At 48.8% G+C, this 20,415-nt stretch overlaps 2 protein-coding genes across 5 annotated transcripts in view; both read right to left on the bottom strand.

Annotated features, from left to right (window-relative positions):
• Positions 1-2,892: 2,892 nt before the first annotated feature.
• CYP26C1 (cytochrome P450 family 26 subfamily C member 1) lies at positions 2,893-10,967 on the bottom strand. Its single transcript, XM_019445105.2, has 6 exons — positions 10,565-10,967; positions 9,787-10,011; positions 9,028-9,303; positions 7,610-7,765; positions 5,373-5,702; positions 2,893-3,404 (listed from the first exon to the last, which is right to left on the bottom strand). Exons 1-6 carry the CDS (start codon positions 10,766-10,768, stop codon positions 3,027-3,029), a joined length of 1,569 nt encoding a protein of 522 aa, XP_019300650.2. The 5' UTR covers positions 10,769-10,967; the 3' UTR covers positions 2,893-3,026.
• A 1,478-nt stretch (positions 10,968-12,445) lies between these two features.
• EXOC6 (exocyst complex component 6) overlaps positions 12,446-20,415 on the bottom strand; it is a 224,344-nt gene continuing 216,374 nt past the window's right edge. For all 4 annotated transcript variants that reach the window (XM_019445097.2, XM_019445095.2, XM_053909731.1 and 1 more), the window contains 2 exons: positions 15,047-15,159; positions 12,446-13,717 (listed from right to left, as the gene is read on the bottom strand). In XM_019445097.2, the coding sequence (XP_019300642.1) occupies positions 13,585-13,717; positions 15,047-15,159 (246 nt within the window). In that variant the 3' untranslated portion in view covers positions 12,446-13,584. The remainder of the gene's footprint in view (positions 13,718-15,046; positions 15,160-20,415) is intronic.

Here is a 20,415-nt window from a genome sequence, read left to right as displayed (position 1 = left end):
CTAGAGAAGGGTCTTTCCCACCGTCATTTCATCTAACCGTTTGGCGACTGCAAACGGTGCCAGCCAACTTCTGGGCACCGGCAGGAACCGCGCGAGACGCACCAGAAGTGATTCGCAGAAATCCTGGGCCCGCCCCTTTCTAGACAGCGCTCGAGCCGGTGAGCAAAACTGGCGAGCGGGGGCGTGACCTGGGGCCCATTCCCAATCCTCTGGCCTGACCTGCCTGTGACCCCTGCAGCCCGGACCGTGACATCCGAGTGAACTCTGCAGGGCCACCTCGCCAAGTTCAGCGCGCGCCGGGTCACAAGATGAGTGGGGCCTGCGTGCTGGAAATTGCCGGGGGAGGGGGAGAGTTCTAATAAATCTGCCCATCGAGACACGCGGGGGCGTCCAGCGGGGTTGTCAGGCAGGAAAGGATTAAATGTGAAAGTGAAGATCATTAAAGAACATCTTGAATGGGGGAAGAGGTCAATAAATTATCAACCCGATAAGAACTTTGATTAGAAAACTTGCCAAGCTTTCTTCAGTGGTGGTGGGCGGGATGAGCATTGGTTCCGGGGGAAAACAAAATATTTCCAAGATGTTTACAAAATAGCCTCCCGGTTGCTAAGGGTTGGGGGTGGAAGGTGTGTTGTTTTTGTTTTGGGGTTTTTTTTTTTGTTTTTGTTTTTGTTTTTGTTTTTTTTTTTTGCTGGAGGAGGGGAGTGAGGACCCAGAGGGAGACCAGAGTCAGGTCAGTTCCCAGCACCCTTCCTCACCTTTTACCCTCCAATCCCTTTCCACATCTTGGGCACCCATTCTTGTCTCAGGGTGTTACACTCGCTGTTTCCTCTGCTTGGGGAGCACCTTTCCCAGATCACCGCTGGCTGGTTCCTTCCGAAGTCACATGCCACCTCCTCACGGAAGTCTTCCACCTTCCCACCCTGCAGAGTCTAGCCCCCAGGTACCAGGTATTACAGCCAGCTTTTATTTTCCTTACAGCACTTACCACCGTCTGACATACTCTCGCTCTTTCGCTTGCTAGTTTATTTATTATCTACCTCCTTCGTAAGCATATGCAGCCCGTGAGGGCAAGAACCAGTATGCTCCTTCCTCAGAGAATCTGGAACTACTGAAACAGGAGCTCAGATATTCCCTGAAATTACTGAAAATGATGTATCGCTGGGAAATTGAAGCTGCCCCTACTGGAGCTTATAGTTAGTACCGATCCCAGAGCAGGTAAACCAGGTCTCTTACCACATACACCATGGAGGCTTTGGAGAACCTCCTTCCTATGTTTCTCCTCTCTTCCCCCCAGTCGAAATCCACCCCAAGCCTCGATCCTCCTGCCCCCTCCCCCTGGTGGAGCTTCTCAGCCCGGATGTTGTCTGCAGCCTCAGGGAGCACCCTGAGGACAGGCCCCGGTTCTGCCATTTTTGCTGGCTCCACTGCCTCCCAGAGCCCATGGCCTGGCGCCGGGCCTGTGATCAGCAGTGGGTGATGAATTGCCCTGCATGGGGGTTATGGCAGTGTCAGCCGAGCTCTCTCGGAAGGGCCCGCTGCGCTCTTGAGCTACTGGCCCTGCCTGCGCCTGCTGCTTCCCCCTTTCCTTCTGGCCCGGGGATCCACCTTAAGCATAAGGTCAGGAGGGCACTAGCTTCCTTCTGGTTCACTAAGGGGTCAGCTTGGGGCCTGGGCGGCAACTTCCCTGGCTCACCCATCATGTCCAGCTGCCCTGGCCTGTCTGAAGATGGGTGGCAGGTTGCAGTGGGCTGTTGGGAATGGTGCCACTGGAGGCTCTTGGCTTTGATTTAAACACCAGTGGAAACCTCTGTGTCAGAGTCCTTAAGCCATAGGGATCACTATGAAAGGACAAAGGGCTGAGCCCTACATGGTAGCCACAGGCCCAGAGGCCCGAGCAAGGAGTAAGTGATGGGGTAGAGGAGTCCAGATGGGGTGGCCAGTCCACTGGCCAAATAGCCCGGGAGCGCATTGCTAGTTCCTCAGGGAAGTCTTCTGTTTGTCCTATGCCATGGAGGGGGTTGAGGTAGTGAACCGGAAGGTCCCTGCAGCCAGCTATTACAGAGAGAATTCTCAGCCCAGCTCTTGGGATGTGCTCAGGAGGAGAGCTCTGGTCATACTCTGGGGTGGGTCTTTCCACCTTCCCACCAGGAAGCAGCTGCCCAGCTAAGCCTTAGCCTCCTCGCTCAACTGCTGCCGGGAAACTTCCTTCTTGGCCTTTCTGTTATCGCTAGAAATATCCCAAACCTCTATTATGTCTCAACCTCCCATGAAAATAATCCAGCCTTAGAGATATCTCCATGTGCCTGTTCTCCCTTGTATATGTGGAAAGATTAAACACGTTCTCGAAGTAGGAATTTTTCTTTTAAGTCACCAGCAGAATCCAATGATATTGAGCTGTTCAGAGCCCTAGGAGAGCCCACAGTCATGTTTCTGCTGAGACTGAGACCAGCAGAGTGGCCGCAGGTCCCAAGCCGAGGCCCGCTCCCTGAGGGCCTTCTGTTGGGCGCCTTCTCGGTATGTCTTAACTGTAGCCCAAAGCCAGACCGGAGATGCGCTTCTTCCCAAGGGTTGCAGGTCCCAGCTGCGTTCGCTGGGCCTCTGGCACGGTCCAACCCTCCCCTGGCAATCGTCCCCGCGGCCCCAAGATCCATGCAACCTCCTGGGCTTGGCACAGGGAGGCGAGGACCCGCAGCTCCTAGTGAAGATCTGTTCCCTCCACCCCTGTTAGCAAACCTAGTAAAGGTTTAAGAGGCTGGGCTCAGGACCTTTCCTTCCTCAGGGCTCAGAGCCCAGGAAGCACCTTCCCACCGGCCTGGGCGCTTCTCCCGGGCTCCGCGGGCGCAGTGGCGGGGGCTCGCGTTCCTCCGCCCTCAAAGTCTGGCACAGAGCTGCATTCGGTGACCGTTTGTTGAGCGAGTGAGCGAGCGCCCTGCCCGGCACTAAGAAACCTAAGAAGCCGCAGATGGGCGGCGCTGAGAGCGCGCCGCTGCCGCTGGCCAAGCCTTGTTCCGAAGCGCAGAGGGTCAGAGGCGTAGCCCATCTCGCGCCGCCGAAGGCGCGAGCGGGTGGAAAAAGAGCCGCAGCCCGTCCACCGGGTGCACGATGGGCACGGTCTGCATGGCGGGGAAGGCAGGCGTGGCCAGTTCCCAGCGCGCCGTGCGCACCAGCTCCACGGCCAGCAGCTGGAGCACGGCCTGTGCCAGCTCCTGGCCGAGACAGCTGCGCGCTCCGCCGCCGAAGGGGATGTAATGGAAGCGGCCGCAGGCGCCCCGCGACTCCTCGCCCGCCGCGCCGAAGCGCTCGGGGTCGAAGCCCTCAGGCGGACTGCCGTACACTGCGGCCGTCTCGTGCGTGTCCCGGATGCTATACATCACGCTCCAGCCCTTGGGAATCTGGTAGCCCTGCGAGGAATGAGGAGACCCACCTGACCACGAGGCACCTGGGACCCAGGCCCGACCCGACCCTCCACCCCGGGTGCAAACAACAGGCTTCCAAAAATCGGCAGGAACGTTCATCTAACCCGGAAGCTAGGAGAACGCTCTGCGTTCCAATTTCAGCTCCTTTTCTGCTGAGCTGTGTGACCTTAGGATGGATACTCAATCTCTCTGAGCCTCAGTTTCTTAACTGGTAAAACAGGAACAAAAATGCCCGTTTTGTTGTTGTGAGAATAGAATAAGTCTGGCATATATATTGATGGTCAGTAAATGTAATCTGTTGTTATGTATGCTTCAGTGTTTTGTTTTGTTTTGTTTTGTTTTGTTTTGTTTGTCTTTCTTTTTTCTTCTGACATTAGATCAAGAGACCTAAGTTCTAGTTCTGAACCCACTCTCTGCATGGGCGGGAACAACACAAATGACAGGGACCCTCATTCCTCTATGATCTCCTCAATTATAAGGCTCTTCTTTGCATTGAACTGAAAACTGACTCTCTACCCGAACACCCTCCCACCCCCATTCCACTTGCTGTACAATCATATTCAGGTCTGGTAGCCACACTTCAAGGAAGTGAACATGGGACTCAAACCCAGGCATCCTTAAAAGGTTGTAAGGCAGCCTTCATGTTTCCTCTATCCACCTTCAGCTTTTTCAACTATTCTACTTTTTGATGTGTCTTCCAACCCCCTAACTCTCCTGCTTCCCTAGCCTGAATAGCTTCAGGATGTCTATTCAGTGGGTCTCAACAGGTGACAGATCTTAGAATCACCAAAAACATTGTTTCTCTCTCTCTCTCTCTCTCTCCTCTCTAGGCCTCAGTTTTCCCATCTGTAAACTGGACAATGGCTCTCCCTCTGCTCCCCCTGGTGGACCTGTGCTCCTCTTCCTCTGTTTCCCTTAGAGACTGTAGAATAAAGTCTGAATTCCAAGATGCAGCATCCAAAACACTTCTAAACACCTCATGATTCCACCCACCTTTGTCTGAATGGTCCCCCTCTCTGCTGGTGTGCTGTTCCATTTCAAATGTCAGCCCCCAAAACATTTTGGTGTCATTCCTTACTACAGATCTCTATCTTCCTCACATCCATTTGGGATGAAGTATAGGCCCTGGCCTCCTTTCTCTCCTGATGATTTCCTCCAGGGCAGAATCCCCGTGGCTATGGTTCACTCCACCCCTGGTGTGGAATGGGCCACAGATGTTCCTTGGCTGTTTAAAGCGAGGGTCAGGGAAGGGAGTGCCCCATCTCTGCTTGGAGCCGCCCAGCGACTGAGCTGGGGGTCGAGGGGGACCGCAGTGACAGCCATTCAGGCAAACATCCTCAGTTTCGCAAGTTTAGGGCTCCACTCTGATGCTGCCACTGTGCCGCCCAGCCCTGACACCACCTGACTGACGTGTCAGAGCTGGAAGGGACCAAGACCACTTCCTTCCAGAGAGCAAACTGAGGCCCAGAGCGAAGAGGGAATTGCCCAAGGGCTTAATACAAACGGAGCCAGATCCGGCTAACAATGGCCGGTTCCTTGCTTGTGAGGCAGCAGAGGGTGGGGTACGGGACACAGTTGGGGGCTCTCCTTGTTTCCCACCCACACTCACTGGCTAACGGGAGTGCTGCTAACGGGAGAAAAGTATGTCTTATTCTAAAACTCGGTTCTGATTGAGTTGACCGACCCTCACCGCCGCTGAAAGCTCAAGTAGGCGGGGTTCCTAGTCTTATCCGCTCACCAGGCGCTAGGCTTCGCGCCCCCTCAACCGTGCTTTCCGGTAAACGGGACAGGGCTCGGCGCCCTTCGTAGGCGGAAATCGGAGGCCCCGGGGGGGGGGGGGGGGCGGGAAGAGGTGACCTCGCGGTCCTAATCCCCCCGACCCCGCCCGGTCGACCCCGCCCGGTCGACCCCGCGGCAGGAGGCGGCGGGGTGCGGGGCGGCGCGCGCACTTACGTCGAGCTCGAAGGTGTGCAGCGCAGTGCGGTAGCCCCCGGACACCGGCGGCAGGAGGCGCAGCACCTCCTTGACCACGCAGTCGATGTAGCGCAGACGGCCCAGCGCCGCCAGGCTGAGGTCAGGCTCGCAGCCGCAGTCGGGCCGGGGCCCCGTGCCGCCCCCCGCGGCCCCCGGCGCGCAGCCGCAAGCGCGCCCCAGCCCCTGCGCCGCCAGCTCCTGCCGGATCTTGGCGACGGCCGCCGGGTGCTGCAGTAGCAGCAGGACGAGGGACGTGCTGGCACTGGCCGTGGTGAGGAAGGCGGCGAAGAGGAGCTCCACAGCCGTCTCCTGCAAGACAGCCCGGGCGGCGCTGAGTCTCCCGCAGCGGGCCCTAGCCGCAAGGCCTCCCGGCCCTATGGCTGGGGAGCAAAGGGCCCAAATTTACCGTTGAGCAAAAGCCAGAGTGGCGGCTCCGTAAGCAGGCCCGGAGTCGATCGAATCCCAAGTCTGCCCCTTGAGAAAGCCACATATAGCAACGGCCCAAACCAGGATCTATCCACTTACTTTGGAAGGGCTCCCAGAGACGCGAGGAACTTATTCTGTGTGCTATTCTTAGTGCTTTAAGCGTTACTCCTTTGATTCTCATCCCAACCCTATAAGGCACAATTACTGCCCTCGTTTTACAGAAGTGGAAACTGAGGCTCCAAGAGGCGTTCAAGGTAGTCCCAGCGGTCGGGCTCAGGAGTCCAGTGCTCTAAACCACCTGGTGGTGCTGCCTGAATTCCTGTTGGGCGTCCTGACAGTGAATTGGGATGGGAGGAGGACAGAGGAAGGCACCTGTAGCAGCGGCGCCAGCCTCCAAGCAAAGGAGTCATCAGGGCTTCCTCCTCCAGCTGGGTGGAGTGGTCCAGTGAGTGATTAAACCTCTTCTTGGTCTGCACTGACTAGTAAGCACAGAGGAGGGCTTCATCCTCCAAGCCCCAGCACTTACTGCCTCCCTCTGCCCTCCCAGCTCCTGGTGTCTTCGTTCCTAGTGGCACCCACAGTTTGTGTTTATACATTTATTTATTTGATCATGGGATGAATGTGTACCCCTCCCTTCCCGCACCTCAAGGCCAGGGGCTGTGTTTTGCTCACCGCTATATCCTCAGTCCCAGTGTAGAGCCTGACACCAAATAGATATATCATAATATCTGTGGAATGAATGACCTGGTCCAAGGCTAACTGCCCGCCCTGGACAACATGGGGAGTCCCAGTGTCCTTCCTGGCCAGGCCTAATCTGCTTGGCCTGCCCCTGATGCCCAGACCAGAACTGAAGATTCCTGATCAGTGGGTTTCTTCCTGAGAACCTGGAGGGTGTTGTCACACCCTGTCAAACACTCCTCTTCAGAGCTAGGAACTATTCCTATCCAGGGGCTCTCCCAGGACTCATTTACTTCTAACCCCCTGGATTCTTGCAGCTCTCATAACCCCAGGAGTCAGGAGACAGATTATTAGCTCCATTCTCAAAGAAGAAACTAAGGCTGAGCTTTACCCTGCATGGGTCTTGGAAAGTGGGAAATTAACTCAGAAAGACTGGTAGTTGCTTTTGGAAGGGTTGAGGTGTTCCCATTTCTAACTTTCCCCTGCCTCCCCAACCTCTCCACTCCTTTTTGTGTTCTCCAGCAGGTCCTGGGGGCCATTCCAAAGCTTCTCTCCTTACTTCCATTGCCTGTGCTCTATGCATACATGGGGAGGGGCTCTAAACTTGGAGAGACCACGCAGTGGCCAAAGAGGTTAGCAGTGCCAGGTGACAAGGTGGCTCAGGGAAGGAGAATGTCGATTTCCAGAAGAAGAGGGAGCTTCAAGGAAGATATGGAGTTCGACCCTGAGCCCTTAGGGTTTGTAGAGAAAAGGAGTGGAGGGGGTTTCATAGACTGGGGACTGCAGAGGCAAAGGCATGGAGTGACAGAGAAGGGGGTGGGTGAGCAGGTCTGTTTGTGGCCAGAACCTGTAAGTAAGGGCCAAGAATTCATGCCTTTCCACACTCCTACAGAGAGGGATGGTGACTGGCCCAAGGCCACAGAGCTGGTGGGTATGGCTAAGCCATGGCTGGAACCCATGTCTCCCCTTTCCCCTCCCCCTAAGGAGTTCCCAGGGCTTAAAGTGGAGCCAAACAGGACTCTGTTAGGGGCCAGGAGGAAAGGATGTAGCATGTGTATGGAGACCTGCTAGGAATGCAAAAGGGGGAGAAGTAAAACCTTCCCACCACCTACCTTCAGCTCCTGCACTGAGAGCTCATGGCCCAGCTCCCTAGTGCTGTGGATAATCATGTCGAGGGCGTCACTCAGCTCGGCAGCCTTGTCTTCGTGAAGCTTCTCTGCGATGGCCTCCTCCAGGTACCGATGTAACTGGTCTCGTGCCCGGATGCCCTGATATGTGGGGAGAGAGGGGAGGTGGGACAGGAAGTCTGAGGGGGCCAGGACTCACACCTAACCCCCAAATCTTCTTCCTTGGGCTGCTCTGGTCCACTGAGATCCAGGTGTCAAGTTTCTCAGCTTAGCTTCATGCCTGGCACATAGCAGGAGCTCAATAAATGCTCAGGAATTTATCCACCATCTCTACACATAATTCTCTCTTGGTGATCACATTCTATACTGTCCCTGGTGGGGTGAAATCAGTCCATTGCCCTTTGCCTTCACTAGACTAGGCAGGGGCAGTGGGCACCAGTGTAGACAGGAAGGCACACTTTAATGGATCCAAAAGAGCTCTGGCTTAGAGAACACTACTGGAGGTGGGTCTAAGCATTAGCCTCTGTAAGCAGGTAGGCAAGAGGTAGGCAGTTCAGGGAGCAAGCACAGCAAAAGCATCTGAGCACTTGGGTTTTCAGATCATAGGAGATGGGGTTCAAATCCTGCCTCTGCTGGCCGGCTGTGTGATCTTGGGTAAGTCACTTAACCTCTCTGAGCTTCAGTTTCTTCATCAGTAAAATAAGAATAATAACACTTTAAATCAGAAAAAGCATTCAAAGCCATCAGCCTACAGCATGCCCCTTTATACATAACCATTCTTTTTATTCGGGGAAACAAAAACCAAGGCATCAGGACTGTGAGAAGCCCCAGCTTACAGACAAGGAAAAGGCAAATTCGGCCCTCCTGGTTGCTCTCTGGGCCTGGCCCACAGCTCTGAGGTCTGAAGAAGCAGCGGTTCTCTGATCCAGAAATTAGTGGGGCCGGGGCCGGGGCCGCGGACGGGAAGCCGGCACGCACACCTCTCCGACCCGGGCTAGGCCGGGGGAGTGTCTGCGGGGCTAGTGCTCCCATCGGTTCCGCAGCCATCCGGGCTTCCACAAAGGCGCTGGAGGCCGGGCCAGGGGGCACCGCTCTGGAGCCGTGCTGGGATGACGGGCTGGGTGCCCACCACGGAGACCCAAAGTCAGGAAGCCAGCGACTGCTGGGTCGAGCGCGCGGGCCCGGCAGGCGCGGCCCGGAGAGGCTGGGATCGCACAGCCAGTGAGGACAGAGGCCAGCCCCGACGCCCACCGCCACACCATGCCACCTCCCCACCCTGGGCGAAGCCTCGGTTCCCCGGGAGAGGCGACGCGTGGGGTGCGCAGAGAGACTGGTCTTCGCCTGGAAGACACACCCACGCTGGGAAGCCCCACGAGGAAGGTCTGAGGCCAGAGCGGCAGTACCTTGCGCAGGCCGCTGAAGGGTACGTCCAGGGGCAGCGAGAAGAGGTTCTCTACAAACTGCTCAAAGGTCCGGGCCAGCTCCGCGCACTGCGCGTCGTCCAGCCGTAGCCCCAGTAAGATGCGCGCAGCCATGCGAAAGGTAAGAGCCTTGGAGGCCTGGTAGACAGCAACCGGCCGGCGGGCCGCGCACCAGGAGCGCACCTCGCGCCGTAGCACCCCCTGCAGGCGGGGCACGAACCGCTGCAGCGCCGCACGGCTAAACGCTCGAGCCAGGACCTGTGGGAAGCCCGCGGCGTCAGCACTGGCCATGGTCCGGCTTCCTCTGCTCCGCGATTCCAGAGGCACCAGAATGCCAATGTCGGTCCCCTTCTCTTCTCCTAAGCGGCCCAGACCTAAATGTGTTGGCTTTTGCTATCGCCATTCCCAGACTCTAAATCTCTGATGTTTACAGTCCCTCCCATCCATCCAGGTTCCAGCTGCCACTTCCTCCGGGAAGTCGTCCCTGGTCCCTCTCCAAGGGGGGCTTTCTGGTCCCTTTTCCCCACCCATTCTGGTATCATCCACACATAGAAGATTGGAGATGAAATGCCCCTTAAGTCCCAGTCCTAGCCTTATAACCCAAAGCGGCAAAAGGTAAGGGACTGGACCAAAGCCACCACTGGTTAGCCAGGGGGCTCTGCCAGCTTCCAAGTGTGCCCCTAAAACCTAGCCCCGGCCTGACCCACAATAGGTGCCCAGGAATCGCAGGTTTTGGCTCACCTTGCGCCGCTGCCGATGAGGCTCACCGACTGAGCCGATCAGGGTGTGCGAGCCCAGTAGGATGTGCGCGCTCTGCGGCCACTGGCTGCACACCAGGCGGTGCTCGCCCAGCAGGATTGTGCGCACGTTCTCGGCGCCGCTCACGCGGATCACCGGCCTGCCTAGCAGGTGCGTCTTGAACACTGTCCCGTAGCGCTCCCGGCGGGAGCTGTGGAAGCGAGAGCCCTGCAAGCGAGGCGGAGCGAGGCTGGAGCTGCTGGGTCTCGGCTGGGGGTCTGGCCCAGGCCTCCCAACCGCCCCTTGGTAACAACTCCCTGCTCCAGGCCGGCGCGTGGAGTCTCTACAAAACCGAGTCTCAAATGGGCCTCCCGACTACCCTATTGAAATGTAGATTCTCCTGTTCCCGTTGGGGCGAGGAAGAGACTGAGGCTCAGAATGGGGATGAGAGCCCGAGGGCTCAATGGCTGAGAGCGCCCGGGCTTCCTGATTATGTGCTTGCAGGGTATAGAGCGAATGCTTCTTAGAACCCCTCTGTTCACCCTGGCGTCGTGTCGTGTCGTGTTTAAGTAGCGCTGGGGAGAACCCCGGTGACATACGGTCCCTTCGAGGGAGCAGCTGGACAAAGGCGAGGGCTGTGTATGCTCTCTGGGGCCCTGGGCGATAGGACGAGACCGGCTACGAACCCTGGGAGCACACTGAGAGCGAGGAGGGTCCCGTGGGAGTCAGGGAGGAAGGGGTCATGTCGGGGTGAGAGCACGATGGGGTGTGAGCCACTCACCTGAACTAACCAGTGCAGCGTTTCGCCGAAGAAGGGCCAGCCCATGGAACCCTTGGGCAGGGGCAGGGCGGAGGCCCGGTCCCGGCTCAGCGTCCAGCGGAGCGTCCAGAGGTGCTGGGCCAGGCTGAGCAGCAGGCCGGCGCACAGGAGAGCGGTGCCCGCTGCCCCCAGCACTGACAGGCAGCTCAGCCCCCAGGGGAACATGGCGAGCCTGCGGGGGACGGCCAGGCGGCTCGGAGCACTGGGGGCGCGAGAGCTGGGGCGCTGGTAGCACGCAGTGCTCACCTGTTCGGTCCGGAAAGGGCCTGGGGCTTGGGGACCAAAACCGAGATGTATAACCTCGGACAGGGACTTCGCTCCAGAAGCAGACCCGTAGTAGAAGGCGGCAGTGACCACACGCCCTTAGGGAACGTGCCTTCCTCTAGTCCGACGCCTTCTGGGCCCAAATGCCAGGTCCTCGCTGGGGTGCCGGCTGCCTGGGGACCGGGGACGCCCGGCACCCGCGGCACCTCCCACCTCCTCCCCGGGTCAGCGCTCCTTTGATAGAAGCAGCGAGGGAGAGCCGAGAGAGGAGCAACTCACCGGTGTTGCCAACTTGGGCTGCGGTCACCGGGGCTGTAGACCCCCGCCCCACCTCCCTCTCTTCCCGGCCCACCCTGGTCACATTTATATAGATATTGGCTCCCTCCCTACGGACCGGTCCCGACTCATACAACGTGACGTGCCCATGCATATTTAAAGCCCTCCGAGCAGAGTAGTGATTGGAGGCGGTGGGCAGCGGCACGCTCACCCAGGGACGAGGAGTAAGGAGTGGCAGCCGCCGCGGCGCTCGGGCTGGGCTGGGGGCCGCGCCCCGCGCGGATCCTCGGGCGGGGCCTGCGATTTCGCGCCAGAAGTGCCCGGCTGTACGCCGCAGCCCCGCGGGTGGGCGAACCCCGCGCTCTCGGCTAACGCGGGCTCTGTGGCATCCCCACCCTCGGGGTTGCAGGTGCCCCTTCCCCTTCCGGCACTGCAAGCTGAAAGGGTTATCCCCTTTGCTCTGTTTCAATTCCCAGGGAAACCGGGGTCTTAGATGCCTCGCATTGCAAGGACCTACAAGGGGTAGCCGGGGTCGAGATTCCCGGGCATCCCCACACCGCCCCGGTTTCTGACCTACCACTTCGGGACCCCTTCAAAACATGGTCGTGCGTGTCACTGCTGCCCAGAGCTTCACTGAGACACCCTAGTCCCACCAGAGGTAGAGATCTCCGGGCGCCCTACGGGTCTCAAGGGCCGATTTCACCGTTCCTTCCCACTCCGGAGGCCACCCCGCTCGACCCCAGTCAGTCTACCTGGTTGCTTCTCCGTTTTGTGTGGGTCCGTCCGAGGGCTCCAAATGCCCCAGGGTTCGTGCGGGTCCCTACAGTGCCACCCGCGGGTTGGCGGGAAGGGGGCGGGATGTTGTATGTATTATAGAAGAAAGGGAACCCCACACCATCACCGCCGTGGACCCACGGTGGTCTACTCCAAGCAGTCCTAAGGCGGCGTCTCTCCGGATCCGGGGACGCCTCAAAGAAAGCCAGAGAGAGACATCCCGAATGCCCTGCAGGGCTGGGTAAGGCGCGCGAGGGGCAGCCACATTCCACAGTCTTCAAAAAGAGCTAGCTGTTCACCGCTCTCTTCTAATTTCCAGATTTTATTGTGCCTGAAGAATTACCATGTTCTCCATGTAGGTTTGTTTTTTTTTTTAAATGTGCAGTACTTTAGGATTGAGGCGGTCAATAAATACTTGTATCTTTGTTTTGGTGACACTCCCCATTCCAATAACTAGGGAATAACATCAGTCTTTCTGAAGGAAGCAGTTATTTTAAATCAGGAAGCTCTGAATAGATGCAATAGCAATGCATTTTCAACTTGCTCAACATTTTTAATATTTCATCACAAAATCAAGAAATGTACATATAATTCTTTACACTTATTTTACAGAGTTAAGTATAAGTTTCTTACAGGCATAAATCCTGAAGATGGAAAAGAAATATTCAGCATAAATACAATGAGAAGAAAGTTGCGATCAGACTGATATTATCATTAGGACCACGGTGGTAATTTACACAGAAGAAAATGTACGTTCATTTCAGATTTTCCAGAGTTCATTTGGTTTGGCTTGTTTCCATACCGCGGACAGGTACTGAGATCTGCCACTGAAGAAAGGAACCTGAGCCCTGGGGTAACTTCTGTGTGTAGGAACATATCTACCCTAGCACAAGCAGCACCTCAAGTAGCTTACCCCACTTCGTTCCTGCCCTCTTTTAACTTGAATCAAACCAAACCAAATAAATCCTAGAATGGGGTCAGCTACAAACAATATAGTTAGAAATATTAACCCTGCTCAACAGCAACACTGCATCTCAAGAAAATACAAACACCTTTTCTTCATATTCAGAACCATTAAATTAAACCATCCAAGGAGAACAAATAATTCATATTCTTACAGAAATCAAGTTTGATTTCAGGGACCTTTAAAGATTTGTATACCACCCCCCTGCCGAATCTGCAGAACTGGAAAATTTAGTCTACTTAAATCATATTGAGATGAAAATAAAAGTTAACAGTCACAAAATGACAGTGAAATACTCCCATATCAGACATGATTGCATTCCAAAACTGGATACTGATGAAAAAAACCCAGAAAAATCATTCAAGTCTGAATAGAAAAAAATACTTATATGTAGAGGCATATAAGGTTTTTCTAATGTATTTACAATCAATTTCATATACAATTTTTGACCTGATTTATATGTTTTACCTTTTTTCCCTAAAAGTGAAAAAAATTAATGTCACCTTTTCCACATATAAAATAGTATCCAATTATTTAAAAATCCGTAGAAATGATATTTTTATTGTTTCTTGTTTAATCTCTCATTAGTGTCTTTTTTCTACTCCATTTTTTAATTCTGCAACCAAATGACTGTATCATGACCTGTGCCTGTTAGAGATCAATGTTGAATCACAGATTTGGTGTCACTGAGTGCAATCGAAGTCTAGGTGTGCTGGGACATACCATTCACCAAACTTCTTAGCTGTTTCACGACTGTCTCTATCAACTTCTGTTTGTCTCGATCATTCTTCCTGAACTGAGCAAATATGTTGTTCTTTTTGCTAGTATCCTTCATCCTAGGAATATATGTGAATGGAGAGGCTTGGTAAAAGGAAATTAAAAGCTATGCTGTCATAAGTAAATTATCTTGGCATGCTCTGAATTATCTCACACCAGTCCTATGCTTGAAAAATATTCTTCAAAGAAAATAGGTACTAATAAAAATACATAGATAGCAACCACACAAAAAATTAGCAGCTTCATTTTACATTCTATATGAAGTAGTGTTTTTGCATTAGTATGTAAATCTAAAGTATGTTACATTTTCTAATATCATACTATTTTCTAATATCATTCCACAAAGTATGCTAAAATACATACCCTCTATGGACTCTGCAAATCACATTCATAACAAGACAAGGTGAAAGAAAAATAACATTAGAAAATTTAAAGCAATATTTATTTATTTATTTTTGGCCTCAGTAGTGTTTCATGATATGGTAAATTTACATTTATTTTATTTAAAAAAAATTTTTTTTAACGTTTTATTTATTTTTGAGACAGAGACAGAGCATGAACGGGGGAGGGGCAGAGAGAGAGGGAGACACAGAATCGGAAGCAGGCTCCAGGCTCTGAGCCATCAGCCCAGAGCCCTACGCGGGGCTCGAACTCACGGACCGCGAGATCGTGACCTGAGCTGAAGTCGGCCGCTTAACCGACTGAGCCACCCAGGCGCCCCTACATTTATTTTAAACATCTCACATCAAATACATCACAGATATTTGAAATGTGGGAAAATAATAGATATTTTTCATACTGATAACCTAAAATGAAATATGATTAAGCGAAAGGAAAATCTGTCACATAGTGAGGGAAAAGTAACCCCTAAACTTCTGTCATTTTTAATTGGACAAGATGCACCAGCAAATGTCCTGTTACTTCAGTTCTTACTATTTTATTTTTTCTATTTATTTATTTTTTTTATCACATAGTTCTCTATCTGCACAAAGAATCCAAGTCCATCATGGTAGGATATCGACAGCAAACATGCCAATTGCTAGCCACATTTTACAAAACACCTTCTTTTCTGTGTTATACCATTAAAAAAAAAAGTTCCAATTCTCACTCATCTCCAGTAAACGTATTCCTAAGGCCAATTAAGCCTGCTATTGAGGATGCAATAGGAAAATTTTTGTTCACATGAACATAAACAGCAATCTCATATAAAAACTACACCAACACTGCACCAAGAAAGAAAGAGGCTTATGTTTTGGCCATTAAAATGGACTGAGCTTTTAAGCTCCATTTAGACATTTCTCTTTTGTTGAAAATCTCTAGTTCTTCAATCATCACTAAATCACAAAATGCTAAAATGTTATGCAAAAATGTTTTCAGAATATACTCACTTCTCCAAAAGAGTAAGAGCTGTGTTTGGATTCACCCGAAGGTACTTAGAAGCAGGCTGTCCATAATCAGCGAGATAAGTAGACCAATCCCAAACCATAAACAGGTCAAGGAGCTGAGGAAGACAGGGCAAAAATGTTAAACCAACTTTTGAGTATTTATCCACAGCTAACACATAAAGTATATGTCATTCTTGATCCTTGATCTTAATGTGTCCTCCTTCCTAGGTGGAACAGAATAAGGAATTCAATTTTTAAACTTTATCATTAACTATACTTTATAACCAAAATAGCATGTACTATCTTTTTACTTTTGAAATTCCTAAATTGGCAGGGGATGATTTTCTAATACGGCACCTGATTGCATTTTCAAACAAGTATACAATAATAAACACACTGTTCATAGAATTATATTAACACTTGTACTGATGTATAGAGATTTAATCTTTACACATTATTCAGTTTATACTCATTTAATTAGTAAGGGTTGGTGCTACTACCTGTTTGAAGAATTTCAAAGAACTTAAATTGAACCTTTTTTCTTAGAGGTTAAGTATGTTTACCTTTCAAAGAAGCCGTTTGTACCTAGACTTTTCCCAAAGTAATTTAAACCAAAAGCTCAGATAATCTCAATTAAGTGCATTAAACAACCTCTGCTGAATTCTCCCTGGTGACAGATCCTCAGTAGTGTTATGAAATGTGGGCTTCAGGACTCAGCCTGTTAACTCTAGGCAATCATTTTGTATAAACAAACAACAACAAAAAGAAGCCCTCTTGTATTCCATAGTGTTTTAAAATTGACTATTTGCTTTATAATCTCCAGTGAGAATTGTTGTCAAATATGGAAGTAATCTTTTAAAAGCAATGCCATGCCTAAACCAAAGCACCAAACTCCTTATCCAACTTTAAAACCCTAATCTCCCTTAAGCCATTTAAAACCAACTTCCTATCCCCATTTGAATTGTTTCAGAAAGCTAAATACTTTACTTACTACCTTCCTTCAGTTTTTATATTATTCTTTCTTCTTGTTTTTTAACTCACTTTATAAGTAAGGGGTGTACTGGTTTTGCTTCCAATTGAAGGAAGCATTTGTATTTACTCATAGGACATGTTAGCCAACCCATGGGCCCTAAGAGGGATAAAACTTCTGGGGTGATTAAAACCTAAACAAAGGTTACAAGAAACTAGCTCTTCTATAGGAAGGTAATGGACTTGTTTGACTCTTTTCTTATCTAACATAGAGACTTCCCTGTAAAAGGGTGAAAATTCTATAATGAAAATATTAACTGTTACTAATAAAATAAAAACCACTCTATTTTCCTTTGGACAATATTCTAGGCTACATCCAAAGTTAAAACATGGGTACAGGATCTACACCGAAACAATGTTAAAAGAATATATTGTCTGAGAGAGAGAAGTTATTTAAAGTTTAAATTTATTTAAACTTCTGTGTAATTTTTGACTCTTGCTTGGCAACAAGTACAGTTTTCCCTCCTTGTGAAAGGAGGGAAAAGTTATTTTCACACACACCCACGGTGAAAATGAAAACTGGCATAACGTCCCTGGAATGTGATTTTGTAATACCTGGTTAAGAACTTTATAGAAATGGTCGTTCTTTTTGATTCAGTAATCCTACTTCTAGGAATCGAACCTCAGGAAACAGTAATAAAGGTAGAGGACAATGATATTAATCTCAAAAATGTTATTTGTGTTATCAAAAAACTGAAGGGGAAAAAAACACCTGAAAACAGTCCAAATCTCAATATTAAGAGAATGGTTAAGTAGTAAGGTGTATCTATCTGTAAGATGAATATCATGTAGTTATTAAAATTGATGTTCACACAAAATTTTAAGTATCTGTTAAGATGCTTATGCTAAACGTTCCTACTAAAATTACATAAAAACCCATCAAAAAAGACTGGAAGCAAATTTGACTGAATGCTAAGAATGGTTGTTATTTGTGCGGTAGGATTATGGGCAACTGTTGTTGTCTTCTTTATTTTCATAACATCCCACAATGGACACGTATTAACTCTGAGTTAGAAATAAAGTTTGCCTATTTATATATTAAAATAAATTTCAATAATAAATACTCCTCACACAGTTGTTAACAAAAGCCTCATTCTGAAGGATTCTTCTTTTAGGTATAAGTATGTTTGCACAAGTGTGTGTGGGCATGCGCACAGTCAGCAGAAAGTAACCACTTAATATACTGGCTGTAATCTCCCTTTCTTTCCAGAAGGCATTAGCAACATGACCTTTGGGATTTGGAAGAGGAAGAAGCCTTAAAATAAGTCTCTTTTTCTCTTGGGCTGATCTACCCCCAGGTGGGAAAGGAGGAGTCCACTTAATGAATTTAAAACCTACACCAACTCCAGCTGTGAATACAGAATTGACTCTTTTACACAACAGCACAAAAACAGATAAAGAAATACTATGCTTACAATTTTCACAAACTTCACAAATGCTTAAAATTTCACAATTTTCACATATTCATATGCAAGTCTCTTATCACTAGAAATAACAGGAACCATAAAATTTAACCTGCTTGCCTCCATGCAGACAAGTCTAATCTACATACTTTCAAATTTATACTAATACTTTATAGAAATACTCACCGTGCATCATTAACTTGTAGATATCTAAGGAAATCTCCATAAGTCTGCACATTCATGGTTAAGTAATATATTACCAATGTGGATAAAAGGCCAAGAATCTAGATAAGATTCATTTATTCATTCAACAAATATTGACTGCCCACCTTTTTTCTTTTTAATGTTTGTTTTTGAGAGAGAGAGAGAGGGAAACAGAAGGGCAGGGAGACAAAGAATATGAAGCAGGCTCCAGGCTCTGAGCTGTCAGCACATAGCCTAACGCGGGGCTCGAACTCACTGAACCCACGAGATCATCACTGAGCTGAAGTCTCATGCTTGACTGACTGAGCCACCCAGGCACCCCTCAAATTTTCATTGAAAGTCCAGCTAGTTAACATACAGGTAAGCTCCAATCAATTTAGCATGAAGATAGAAGCTACTGATTTCTTAGGAGCAAGTGACTGGTTGCTCATTATTCTCAGCCAACAAACCCAGTGGCTATAGACTCCAGCACCATTCTGTGTCTGTGCCCCAAAGGATGCATACACATGAGTGCAGAGGAAATACAGGGCCAGGAAGCACACTGATCCCATAGTCTGATTTCTCATTTCCATGTGTGTAAGGATTTTTCAAAAGCAGAATATTGCATTTAATAAGTAAATAGAAACAAACTTCACAAAGCTAGGCAGCCAAACTCATAGTGTGTCCAACAGAGTGTAACCACTCAAGAGATATTCAAGAGGTAACTAATTGATGATGCCAGACTATTCCAAGTTTACCCGGGAGCTTTTTCCTTAGGCTTCTCAAAGTATAAAACTTGAACACCCTACAGACTTCTCTGGCTGATGCTCACAGCTTCCTGAAAAAGGTCAACGTTGGTCTGTGGACAAACTAGGGTGAGTGAATGCAGTCAACTGACTTCCCTCCACTGCTCCCAGTCTTTCCCTGGGGCATTGGTAAAGAAAATAGTTTCCCTCAAAGTAAAGAATTGGGTCTAATGTTAGTAGAGTTAAATCATCTTCCTAGAGAAAACACTAATATTTCTGAATGGTCTATCAGTGTCCTTCATCCCTATTACAAGGTCCTGTTTCACTTTTTTAAATTGAAGTAGAATTGATATACAATATCCTATTGGTTTCAGGTATACATTGTAGTGATTTGTTATTTTTATACATCACAAAATGATCCCCAAGGTAAGTCTAGTTACCATCTGTCACCATACAAAGTTATTACAATATTAATGACTATATATCCTATGCTGTACATCACATTCCCATCATTTATTTATTTTACAACTGGAAGTCTGTACAACTAAGTAATCCCTTTTACTTAGTGTGCCAACCCCCCCAATCACTCCCCTCTCTGGTAACCACCAATTGATTTCCTGTACCTATGAGTCTATGTCTGTTTTCTTTGCTCATTTGTTTTTTTAGATTCCACAGTGAAATCATACAGTATTTGTCTTTCTCTGACTTAGTTCATTCAGCATAATACTCTCTAGGTCCATTTATGTTATCACAAATAGTAAGATTTCATTATTTTTTATGGCCGAGCAATTTTCCATTATATATATATATATATATATATATATATATATATATATATATATTATATATACATATACATATATGTACATATATTAGATTTATATATATAATATATATATATATTATATATATATACACCACAGCTTCTTTATCCATTTATCTGTTAATGGATACTGTTGATGGATACTTAGGTTGCTTCCATTATCTTGGCGACTATAAATTATGCCACAATGAACATACTGGGTGTATACAGCTCTTCAAATTGGTGTTTTTGTTTCTTTGGATAAATACCCAGAAGTGGAATTGCTGGATTTTATGACAGTTCTATTTTTAATTTTTTGAGGAACCTCCACACTGCTGTCCATGGTGGCTGCACCAATTTATATTCCTACCAACAGTGCACAAGGGTTCCCTTTTCTTCACATCCTTGCCAACACTTGTTATTTTTCTGTCTTTTTGAGAACAGCTATTCTCATAGGTGTGAGGTTACATCTCATAGTGGTTTTGATTTGCATTTCCCTGATGATTAGTGATGTTGAGCACTTTTTCATGTGCCCGTTGGCCATCTGTAGATCTTCTTTGGAAAAATGTCTATTCAAATCCTTTGCCCAATTTTTAACTGGATTGTTTAGTGTGTGTACACACACACACAAACACACACACACACACACACACACACACACACTTTCACACCCACACTAAGTTATGTACATTTTTTACATATTTTGGATATTAACCCTTTATCAAATGTATGATTTGCAAATATCTTCTCCCATTCGCTAGGTTGTCTTTTTGTTTTGTTGACAGTCTCCTTTGCTCTGCAAAAGCGTTTTAGTTTGATATAATTCCACTTTTTAAAGTACAGATCCACTGAAGCAAAAGATATAACACAAAGCTAGGACATTATTCTTGGGTCCTACCTAACCTTATGCCAGGCAGTTATGGCATGAGCCCATTTTTATAGGCTGCTACCCATGCCTGCTTTGACCAAAAGGCATGTTCCCTGGTTTTTGGAGTGGTTTAAAAAGAACACAACTGCTCTGGAGCCACAGTGTGATAGGAAGGGATGAAGAAACTGGAGTGGTGCCAGAAAAAAAATCACTGACACTCACCTTCACTCTACACAGTCATAGCCTTGGGGTCTACCTCTCACATCTGGTCAGGTTTCACAGGATGCACTATATCCTTAATATTAAAACCTAAATTATGGAAAACCTCAATTCTCTACCTT

This window comes from Panthera pardus, unplaced genomic scaffold (assembly GCF_024362965.1).
Source record: "Panthera pardus isolate Hobbes unplaced genomic scaffold, ASM2436296v1 HiC_scaffold_22, whole genome shotgun sequence".
Classification (NCBI taxonomy): Eukaryota; Metazoa; Chordata; class Mammalia; order Carnivora; family Felidae; genus Panthera; species Panthera pardus.
The sequence above is the reverse complement of the archived record's forward strand: the minus strand, read 5'-3'. Positions and strand labels throughout refer to the sequence as shown.

Excerpts from the sequence above, each read along its gene's own strand:
- CYP26C1 (XM_019445105.2), bottom strand. The coding sequence starts at position 10,768 with ATGTTCCCCTGGGGGCTGAGCTGCCTGTCAGTGCTGGGGGCAGCGGGC. Across the intron at positions 7,766-9,027 it reads CCTTCAGCGGCCTGCGCAAG|GGCATCCGGGCACGAGACCA; the intron begins GTACTGCCGCTC and ends CCCACATATCAG. Across the intron at positions 5,703-7,609 it reads TCTCAGTGCAGGAGCTGAAG|GAGACGGCTGTGGAGCTCCT; the intron begins GTAGGTGGTGGG and ends GCTGTCTTGCAG.